This window comes from Antedon mediterranea, chromosome 9 (assembly GCF_964355755.1).
Source record: "Antedon mediterranea chromosome 9, ecAntMedi1.1, whole genome shotgun sequence".
NCBI lineage: Eukaryota > Metazoa > Echinodermata > Crinoidea > Comatulida > Antedonidae > Antedon > Antedon mediterranea.
The window spans coordinates 16,244,121-16,255,389 of NC_092678.1; the positions used below are offsets into that span (position 1 = coordinate 16,244,121).

The 11,269-nt window shown below is 33.3% G+C and overlaps 2 protein-coding genes across 3 annotated transcripts; one reads left to right on the top strand and one right to left on the bottom strand.

Annotated features, from left to right (window-relative positions):
- Window positions 1-1,360: 1,360 nt before the first annotated feature.
- On the bottom strand, window positions 1,361-4,793 carry LOC140059469 (uncharacterized). Of its 2 annotated transcripts, none has more exons than XM_072105397.1 (4): window positions 4,492-4,793; window positions 4,207-4,297; window positions 3,633-3,767; window positions 1,361-1,721 (listed from the first exon to the last, which is right to left on the bottom strand). In XM_072105397.1, the coding sequence occupies exons 2-4, from the start codon at window positions 4,283-4,285 to the stop codon at window positions 1,585-1,587; spliced, it is 351 nt and encodes a 116-aa protein (XP_071961498.1). In that variant the 5' UTR covers window positions 4,286-4,297; window positions 4,492-4,793; the 3' UTR covers window positions 1,361-1,584. The 2 variants fall into 2 exon arrangements, with proteins under 2 accessions (XP_071961498.1, XP_071961499.1); XM_072105398.1 differs by having other exon boundaries at window positions 4,497-4,792.
- A 949-nt stretch (window positions 4,794-5,742) lies between these two features.
- LOC140059246 (uncharacterized) lies at window positions 5,743-10,950 on the top strand. Its single transcript, XM_072105111.1, has 4 exons — window positions 5,743-5,887; window positions 8,614-8,702; window positions 9,891-10,028; window positions 10,322-10,950. The coding sequence occupies exons 1-4, from the start codon at window positions 5,857-5,859 to the stop codon at window positions 10,505-10,507; spliced, it is 444 nt and encodes a 147-aa protein (XP_071961212.1). The 5' UTR covers window positions 5,743-5,856; the 3' UTR covers window positions 10,508-10,950.
- The last annotated feature ends 319 nt before the right edge of the window (window positions 10,951-11,269 follow it).

Consider the following 11,269-nt stretch of genomic DNA (forward strand, 5'->3'; position numbering starts at 1 on the left):
TTGTTTGATTTGTTGTGATTATTTTGTTTGTTTGACTTAAATAACTTTCTATTAGTATTACACCCATAATATAGGCGGCAGATCCAATATAAAAGATAGTAGGCAAAGTTCTTTCAGCAATTAATTTTCCCGTTTTTACCTAAAGCTTGGTTCCCACTAGCGACGCAACGCAAGGACGTAACGCAACGTCCAATCACAAGCGATGGGTTTTAGTCGAACTGTCGCTTCTCCTTGGTCAACTCGCTTGCGTTGCCTCTTCGTCCTTAAAGCGTGGTTCCCACTAGCGACGCAACACAAGGACGTAACGCAACGCAAGTGAATTGACCAATCACAAGCGATGACTTATTCGTTTGTGTTTGAACTGTCTATAACTTCGCTTGTCATTGGTTAAAACGCTTGCGTTGCGTTTACGTCCTTGCGTTACGTTCTAGTGGGAACCAAGCTTTACGTTGCGCCCTAGTGGGAACCAAGCTTGAACTGGATCCTTCATTGCGACTCATGATATTGTCATTCATGAAAGACATATTCACTGAGAGATTCCCTCTTTTATTTTCGTTTTTCCATAAAGTGGAAGGAATAAACAACATGGTTTCTGTGCAGAATTATGGATCGGACCTCATACCAAATTATATCGCCACTTTATATAACAATCTTTAACTTGACAAGAGCAATGACAATATACAGCAGAAAAGACAAGCGTCTTTAATAACTTTGAAAGAAATGTTGATGAACTTTGACACAATCAACGATCAAATCCAGAACCGGAATCACGCATGTGCATACATCAGTTTTTTTAACTTTTTTTTAACTTGTTTAAGTTTTTTTTACCTCAAGGAATCCAATGGAAATAAACCTGAGTTATTAGTTTTCTTGGAAGATCCTGATCGAAATCACCTTTTCTCCCCCTTTTTATCTCTTTTGTAAGATTTTTTAATGGTTTTTAAATATTTTACAAATATTTTAAACTTTGTTTTTTATACGGTTTTAGATGTTTTAAAATAGTTTTATCATTGTTTTATATGTTGTTTTTATACTGTTTTATTCATGAACCTTTTTTACTTGTTTTTATGTGATTTTGATCAAATAAATGAATGAATGAATGAATGAAATACAAATTCAAGAACTAATACTGAGCTGATGTAGGATGCTCGAAATAAGTCTATTATCAGAAACATCTGGGGATTCTGCAAAATTGTTTCAAACGCGCGCGATTGATTATCCAAACTATTGCTTGTGATTGGTCAATTCACCTGCGGCTCCCAACCAAATACAAATAGGCCTACCTCAAGAAAACAGTTTATTTATTTATTTTTTAATTTCACAGCAAAAATTAACAAACTTATCCAAACATTGTTTATAGCCTATATGGATAGATTTTTGTCATTTGATTGGAGGATTTGGATCACAATCATTCGCTGTTAGGCCTACATTCGCTACTACATTCAAACATTACGTCATCAAATCTAGAGTGACGTGTTTGTTTGCGTTTTTCTAAACACACGTAAGTATATGTTCTAACTATTAACATTCAACAAGTAACATTATTATACTACAAACGTCTGGAATAAACGTCTGGAATTACGACTAATCGAACTGGTAGTAGTCATTGTAATTTCGCTCATCATAGTCCTTCTTTGTTTCACGTTCCTCCGCTACATCGAGTAGAAGGTCCAAAAGCCTCTTGTTAAATGGGTTAAAGTAGTTTAGGTCTTGAAACATAACTTGAAAAAACAGGAAAATAATTTGTTATATGAAAAGAAATGTTGGTATCATGATATAAACAGTATTTAGTATGATAATTATCATCTTTAATTCATGGTACACAAAACTATTTTACAGTAGGCCTAATAATCTTCTTTATTAATTATTATCAATACATTTATTATCAATAATTTTATTATATGAATTAAAGATGCCAAACTGAGATGAGAGTGCATCGTCTTTGGGTTGTTATTAGTCAATACAGTTTTTTTTATAGGCCTACGTAATTTTAGTTGCTAAGGACCAGAGATTCAGAAATAAAAGATTGAATTGAATTGAATTGAAAATTATCAAAGTTTCCTTTGGGGTTGGGCTTGATGTGGTGTCAATGAAGAGTGGACGAACGTATACTGAAAAAACGCCGATCGTTGAGTTAATTCAGTATTAGGATTGTATTTGAATATTAACAATGTTCAATGTAATAACAATGATCGTAGGCCTAATTAGTTTGGTGGTAATAATGAACATGGCTTACTTAGCTTGGGTGTCACGAAACCTAAGACCACGAAAGCTAAGACCCCCAAAGACCTAAGATCACGAAAGCTAAGACCCAAGACCTAAGATTACAAATATTTATCTTTCGCACCTGCCTTGTATTTTAACTCCAAACATTTATTCTGAATACCACACCTTAGAATTGGCACTTTCATGAAAAAGAATCACATAAAAAGTAACAAATACATTTTTAAATTGATGATTTTACAGACGTTTTTCTCGCACACAAAATGACTAGCCTACAGTACAGTAGGCCTACCCCATGTTCAATGTTTTTGTTTCTATGGAACGTCAAAAGAGCAAACATTATATAGAGGGCTGAAAACTCTGTGGAGTCCATCTACAGTGTGGATGGAACAATGTAAAATTAAAATTGTAATGATAATAGTATAATCATGCAAGTACGAAGAAATAAATACTGGCAAATAAATTTTAATTTAAAAATCATGATAAGTTTTTTTGTTTCGTTTTCTTTCTGTTTTTATACTTGTACTATTATTGTTGCTCTTTTGGCGCTCTATAGAAACAAAAACATTGAGCATGGGGAGCTCGAGAAGTTAACATTACAGTATACAAAGAAACACATCTGTAAAATCATCAATTTAAAGGATTTATTTATTTGTTATTATGTGTTTCTCCTTCTGAAAGTACAATTATAAGTCCTAATTTTAAAGTGTGGTGTTCAGGATAAAGTTAGTCAACAAATTTGGAGTCAAAATACAAGAAAGGCAGGTGCGTAAGAAAAACATCCTCTGAACCAACACAATGGAGTAAATATATACCAACAAACAACCCGTCAAGTTTGTTTGTTGTAAAGAAAAAATATACATTTACTCAACGGGCGAAAATAATGTGAGTTTATCTATGTTTTGCGGTAGTATTAAATTATATTTATGGTAATAAATTAAACCTACTGTGTTTAAAATTATGTATGTATAAACAAGTATTGTTTTTAAGCTGTAGTATATCTTAGTATTTGTAATCTTAGGTGTTGGGTCTTAGCTTTCGTGATCTTAGGTCTTAGGGGGTCTTAGCTTTCGTGGTCTTAGGTTTCGTGACACCCTACTTAGCTTGGTGGTAATAATAATGGTCATGGTCTACTAAGTCTGGTGGTGATACTAATAATCATAGGCCTACTTAGTTTGGTGGTAATAATAATTATCATGGCCTACTTAGCTTGGTGGTAATAATAATGATCAAAGACCTACTTAGTTTGGTGGTAATAATAATGATTATGGCCTACTTAGTTTGCTGGCAATCATGTCCTACTTTAGTTTGGTGGTAATAACGATCATAGGCCTACTTAGTTTGGTAGTAATAATAATGATGAGCATGGCCTACTTATGTTGGTGGTAATAATAATGATCATGGCCTACTTAGTTTGTTGCAATATGTGCCTGTCCATTTGATTTCGCCCCGTGCGTTTGGTGTGCATTCACACGCGTATTCTGTTTCTCCACTTTCAGTCTCTACTGATACACAATCTCCGTTGATGCAACCACCGCACTGATCTGTACCATAATAAAAACAAAATTAGAAATAGATAATTTAACATCGCCAGATATGTAGGCCGAAATTGCTAATCCTATTTTGGATTGAAATTGTATTTCGAAAAAGATGGGATGAAGGTTGATCAACATCAAACGTCCAACGTCACCATCAATCCTTCTCTCTGATGAACTAAATAATATTACTAAAACAATAATATAGAGCAAGAGTCTGTCCCGATCATAGAACCATGGGCTTAATGTAGGCCTATTTCGTCTTGACATTTCTAAATTACCCTACTCTGATTGTTTACTTTTTTTTTAAATTAAAATCTTCAATTTTTGGATTGTTATGTAAAAAGGAGAGAATGTATAAAACGTGTAAACAAAATGTATAAGAAAATACCTCATTTTTAGAAAACAGTTTAATACTAACTCGGTAGAAAAATAGTTGGCTATTTACCTGAATTCCTGCTTGATTTAATCACGTAACTATAAGAAATCGTCACAAGAACCAAAACCAAACACAGCGTGATTTTCATTTTTGCTTTTTGCTACAAGAAAATGAAGTTATTATTAAAACTCTCGAAATTAGAATTTCTGTTTTTTTAAAGACAGAACTAGCTGGTCTACAAATCACGTCAATTGGAATCTGTTTTTAAAAGACAGAATTTGGTCTACACATCGTGGGAAACAAAATTAATTGATTCAATTAATATAAAAAAAAAAGTAAGACTAAATTACTAACTTCACCTGAACAACTAATCCTCAAATTGTTATGAACGCTATATATTGCTTCCACAGGACCAACTAACTGTTCTGTCTACTTCTTCACCGATATTTAACTTTGATGAACCAACAGACATCTCATATCTATTTACAGAACCTCTAAGTTGTTGCTGCAGTTTGTTCCCATATAAAAAATAATTCAATTATGTAAATGTTGAACACTAGTTCGGTAAACATACAGTCGCCTATGTGCAAACCAGAAAATCAAACATACAATAGCCTCCTATTCTGTCTATTCTTCTCCTACCATTTTACACTTAAAACTTGATCAACAGTGGTGGGCCAATATGAGTGGTATGAGTGCATTTTAGTGTTTTCTGATCAAATAACGCCCACTGTATGTTGACCCAGTAATCATAATGGATTTATTTTTGTCTGACTTTTCATAATATTGGAATCAACAGGTTTTGTTTGTACCCATAGAAGTATTAAAGAAGAGAGTCAACTACTGTACAACATAAAAATCACATGTCAGGTAGAAAGCCATCATGGAAAAGTTCCTTGGTCATGAATAAAAACAAATTTCGGCATAAAATGCACAATCTGACTGCATTTTCCTATTTTCTGTATTCGTTGTCTGAATTTTGGTTTTGCTCAAAGGTACCTGATTCTTCGGCTGTCGTTAGATAGATCATAACTGACTATTGAAAGTCAACTAATTACAAATTAGGAGAAATTACATTTCAACAACCAAAACATAGAGTTCATTAGGGGGGATTATGTTCGACATTTGACCAATTGACCTTAAAAATAGTGTCCCTGCTTTGCCCCCCATGATTTCGATTTAGCCTTCTTATCTCTGGTTTATACGGGCAGTATAATGGTACCGGTAACTTAAGATGTTATCTCAACAAGGCCTTCAAAATGGTTGCAGACAAAAGCATTTAATAATATTATATTCAAATCAAAAGACAATGAATCGTCAATTAAATGTTGAGATTGAAGCTATTTAAGAGCATTCATAATAATAGTGTAAAGGTCCTTTGGGGAAAGGATATTACCTCAGCTAGGCCTACATAAGTAATACAATTGAGACCAATTTGTTCCTTGTTTAACTTAACTTCAGTCAAGAGAAGATATTTGATTGGTTGATAATTTATATAAATTCCCAATATTCACTCCTTAAATAGCGCCACGTTAATCAGTGTACCGTGAACATATACGGATTTTAATACCATAAACAATGCGATTTAGTTTCAAATTATTGCGATGACACTCGACATGTTAAGTGTTTTTCTTCGTGGGATATTGCAGAAATTTTATTGTACAAAGACATAATTTTAAGTTATTGTTTATTCAAACTCGAACACGGCGAGCTAACATCATGCTTCCAAAAGGCAAATTGCCTAAAAGGGGTAAGTTATGTATCATTGTGAAAAAATTATCTCTTTCTATTCTAAGTATTTATTCATTTCTATGTTATTGGCACAAAGTTTTAAACTATATACATTTTATAAACATATTTGACATTGTCGTTTGCGACAAACATCTGTCATACTATATTTGTACATTACCCTTTTATATCCTACGATTGGGTGAAGTTACAAGGTTAGGTTTAGACAACAGAAGATTGACAAATAGCAAGAATGTTGTTAACGTCAGGGAGAAACATGTAACAAGATTTTGTCGTTTACATAGGCCTACTATTTTAAGTCTTGATAACCATTAGGGCTACTGTACTGCTGTTTATTATTATTAATACATTGTACATATTAAATTAAATCCTCTACACATTTCATGAACTAATGAAAGCCAACGTTATAGTGCACAATAACTAAATGATTCAATACGCAATGACTGTATTTAACAGAACACTATACAAACCACATGACTCTGTACACTTTACTATAATAATTCGTACGGAATATTTTTGGCCAATAAGAACTTTCATGATAGGATTTGAAAACAAAAACATGTGTTACCAGATATAAAGCGTGGTTCCCACTAGCGACGCAACGCAAGGACGTAATGCAATGCAAGTGAATTGACCAATCACAAGCGATGGCTTACTCGCTTGTGATTGCTAACTGTCTATAACTTCGCTTGTCATTGGTTAAAACGCTTGCGTTGCGTTTACGTCCTTGCGTTACGTTCTAGTGGGCACCAAGCTTAAAGTCTGAGGTACGGCGGTCACATAGCCAACATGTAGTTACGTAAAGCGTGGTTCCCACTAGCGACGCAACGCAAGGACGTAACGCAACGCAAGTGAATTGACCAATCACAAGCGATGGCTTATTCGCTTGTGATTGCTATCTGTCTATAACTTCGCTTGTCATTGGTTAAAACGCTTGCGTTGCGTTTACGTCCTTGCGTTACGTTCTAGTGGGAACCAAGCTTTAATGATTGTTTAGCTTAATCGAAACGTCGGGAGCTAGCAGCTTACCCCAGTTGTTTTCAAAAGTAGGCCTACATACGTGGTATTTTGCGCGATAAGATATCATTATATTGGATATCAGGGCGTAAATCCACTGTGGAGATTTAGAGGGTTCATGCCAAGGATTGCGTCTTTCTTTATTTGTTCTTCAGTGTCTGTTTTCTATTTGTATGATATTGAAATAAATCATATTAAATGTTCGTCATGAAAACAACTTTCATCGCGGTAAACACTCCTTGACAATTAAACTACCTGTCAGTATGTGTTTTATTATATTATCAAGATATTCCGTAAATAAGTGAAAATTCAATTATCATTCCAAAACCAAACATTAAATATAAACATTGCATATGTTTTAATAGTTTCGTTTTTAAAATAAAATTATTTTAAAAATGTAGTTTTCAACTATGCAAACAATAGGCCTATTATTATTATTAAATTATATACTTGCCCCATAGACTGCAACTAATACAGTATTTGTACTGTATTTGTAATTTGTTATTCAATTATTTAATATTGATATACAATTAAATTGCATTTAAATATTTTCTAAACGCCATTACTCTTTGTTTAGGAGATATTAATCCAGGATTTCACAAACCACACATTACACACATCGCATTGTTATAGAAATACCTAATAAGCCGTTGATATGGTTATTTAGCGTAGCTTCAAGTATGCGCTGAGACGACCGTTACTAATAATATTTTAAGGCTTATATGTAGTCAATAGAAATCTTAAAGAACAGTGCGGCTACTAATCGCCGATTGTACAATTGATATACACAAAGTTGTGCAAACCATATTTTAGGGCCTAACAGATATCCTATATGTCTTCACTTTATTGGCATTAATCAATGTTGAAGTTTGAATGGCGCGGAGTGGAACAGAATGAAATTATACCTTAAAAACTCGAAAAAAAAGTCCAAGGTTTTATGGTATAACATGAGCAAAAAGTTACGTTAATATACTAAATAATTGGAAATAATATAAATGTATTATTTATTAATTGAAAGATTGGAAATTTCAATTTCGTACTTAAAAAGTGTTATCATATAGGCCTACTACTCATTTTCCCATCCATCAACCGGTCGTTAAAATGGAACGTGCCTAAAAAACATTTTTTTTTCGCAAAATGAACATAATATTTTTGAAAAGATAATACAAGTGTACCGCATCGGTTGAGTGATTTAGGATTTAGTAAACGACACTGAGTTTTTATAGAGTGATATTATTACTGATTATCTAAATACTATCCTCATTATAAATAATGTTTTATTTAGTACATATTCAAAGCAGTCGTATTGTTCTCCAAATCTATTAATGATTTAATTGTTGAAAGGGTATCTGAACACAAATACCTAGGAACTATAGTTATGATAAACTTAAATAGAACGCTAATTCAAAATACTTGCTGGCAAAAAGCTTAGAATAATCTTCATGTCGAACTCCAAACGAGATCTTTAAACAAAATAGGCCACGTTATTAGATCTTGCTTAGATCTACAGACCATCAGCTGTTTTACTTCATTTATTTTTAAATATTTTTAAATATTTAAAATATCAAATTTAAAAACAATATTTGATATTTTAATATTGTGAATTGAATTTGATTGATAATATGTAAATGCACTTTTATTTATAACGAATCAAGTAAAATATGATAAAACAGAAATTAATTATTTTATTATAACTGTACTTTTTTTTAGATAAAGGACATGACAATATTGTACCCGAGTATAGATGTTTAAAGGTTCCAGTTTCAATTGATCATACGGTGAACACATCCATTCTTGTAGTAAGAGACTTTTGAAATATATATTTATACTGGGCAACCTCTTCAGTCAAAGACTGGTCTCCCAGAGTGCCAAGTTATGATCACTGGCTGTGATGTACTAATAAACCGGGGTAACCCCTACTCGGGCCCCTACTCATCTCGAAAGATGTACTAGGTTCTTTAAAGTGCACACGAGCTAGATGTGTACACTGGACCTACGGTTTATAGTCCCTATCCAAGAAGACTCGTTCTACCACCAGAACCCCTGCCGATGTTATGGTTACGTAATTACGGTTCCACTGTCTAAACCGCTCGGCCACTCACTCACGACGTTATTATCCAAGATCAAACGGTTGCCTTAAAGATGTATTGTTCCCTGAAAAAATTGATTGTTGTTGAATAAGCCATTTTAATGTCACATAGGCCTAATAGTTATTCACTTTGACCGAAAATTCGGCCCCAAAAAAAAATGTATTTACCTGAAAAAACTGTAATTTAAAGCAAAAAATAATCAAATTGGCTGCCAGTCATTTTTTTTTCATTTTATAAGTGAAAACATTATTTTTCGGGGTTTTTTTTCTATGGAAGTGATTAACTTTGTTAAAACTACAAAATGACCTATTTAAAGTCAGATTTTATCTTAATTTTTTATGTTTTTAGGGGACAATACATCTTTAATCGATCCTGTCATTAATAACCCCAAACATACAGATAGCATGCATGCAGTTACCATATAACTGAAATATACCACAATTCGAATCCTTACTACTGTATGAAATAGACGAGTTGTTTGGAGACAGATTATTCTCCGACTCTGTGTGCGTCGAGTTATTGCTTCCCACAAACAGTCTTATTTATTTTGTATCTTTTTGAGACCGGAATTGTTCAAGAGATGAGGTGTATATTGCTAGGCCTAGTTCTTTTCTAACTGGCTATTCCAGAGTGTCTCTTTTACACCAGAGAGATAAAATAATTTATATAAGCTATATTTTCCTCCTTTGATCTCATCAAATAAAAGTAGAAAAATCGTTTGAGTTTGAGAGAAAAATTTGATTCAGTTGATTTTTATCCCATTTTAGACTAACGGCCTTTTCCAGATCACGCTATCTATCTACCTCTTTTTCATAACAACCTGTACTGTATAATAATTAATTTTCTAAGGCAATTAATAATTGATGTCAAGTTATGTGTTTACGTTTTCATCATCAGGTCACAAATAGTTCTATTCCGTCTGTCAGCGACCACACAAAGATGAAAGAAATGCCAAGACAGCATTTTGCTTGGGCCTTGGCGAGTCTATTCTGTTTTCTACCATTCGGAGTAGCCGCCGTTATTAACTCAAGAAAGGTAACGTATTAGAGAATCATAACATTCCAAACATACATAAAAACGCTAGCTATATTATTGATTCATATCATTAACTACTAGTTTGTTTTCATCAAAGTATGACTTGTTTTGTTTTAAATTATGGAAGTCTAAACAACTAGTTATAGGCCTATGCAAAGTTGCACCAGCGAGTATACTGCGCGTGGATTTGCTCGAATCCCTCACTCTCTAGTTGATGGAATCAGGGAAGAGTTAAATTACATGATGGAATCTGTTTTTTGTCTCAACTGTGTCACTTCTTTTCCTTCACATAGGTTCGTCCATTATTCCAGGAAGGCAAGTACCAGCTGTCGTCTGCTGCATCTCGTAGAGCCAAGGTGTACTCTGTGTTGTCGACTGTCATCGGTCTGTTAGTCGCAACAATCATCGCTAGTTTACTCTTAATAGATTGCCGTTTTTATGAAGACAACACCACCATTGTTGAACTTCACAATACCTAAATTTTTGTGATTAAAATTAGATCTGCATGCATGTGTCTAATGTATAGGCTTTGTTGTCAGTTGTCAGTAATTGGTTAGATGTCTCGTAATACTATAACTAGGCCGCACACACACATAAAAAGTAATTCTCTCCCGTAGGACTCGAACCAACAAAATGAAAAGTCTGATGGCCTAATAAGTATTTAGTACACCACGGCGCATGTATGGAATATACATTTGACCAAACTTTCTCACACACAATCTACTTCGCAAACAGTTATTCAAAATAAATATCGTGGATTTGATTTTAAATTATATAAAAAAAAGCATTCCCAACATACACTCAAACTTCAGTATGCAAACCTAGCAACCTGCGAGTGTGGCATGTTTCTAAAAATTAATTTGGAAAACTTAAACTATTCTCATCATAGTGCCAAACAATTTTCCTCAAATTTAAGTTACGTTCTTGTGTTCCTAAACAAATTGTCTTTAATTTTTAATGTTAAGGTCTTTAAAGGTTATTTTTATTGTATAGCTCGAAACTGACGACATAAACCATCCTCAACTTTAATTAAAGAATGTTTCTTAAATGTTTGGAATTACACAATGAATTTTCTAATAAGTTGCATAGATCTTGATTGATATAGTTATATTGTGTTATTGTGTTATTGTTGACTCTTTGAACGACAGAAAGGTGATTTTATAACACGTCTTTGTGTTTATTTATTAGATCACGAAAAGAAATTGAAGACCAACTAAAACTTTCTGACAAATACATTCAAT

Coding starts and splice junctions, on each gene's coding strand:
- LOC140059469 (XM_072105397.1), bottom strand. CDS start 4,285: ATGAAAATCACGCTGTGTTTGGTTTTGGTTCTTGTGACGATTTCTTAT. Junction 3,768..4,206: donor TAAATCAAGCAGGAATTCAG/GTAAATAGCCAA, acceptor ATTATGGTACAG/ATCAGTGCGGTGGTTGCATC. Junction 1,722..3,632: donor CACATATTGCAACAAACTAA/GTAGGCCATGAT, acceptor TGTTTTTTCAAG/TTATGTTTCAAGACCTAAAC.
- LOC140059246 (XM_072105111.1), top strand. CDS start 5,857: ATGCTTCCAAAAGGCAAATTGCCTAAAAGGG. Junction 5,888..8,613: donor AGGCAAATTGCCTAAAAGGG/GTAAGTTATGTA, acceptor ACTTTTTTTTAG/ATAAAGGACATGACAATATT. Junction 8,703..9,890: donor TGAACACATCCATTCTTGTA/GTAAGAGACTTT, acceptor TTTCATCATCAG/GTCACAAATAGTTCTATTCC.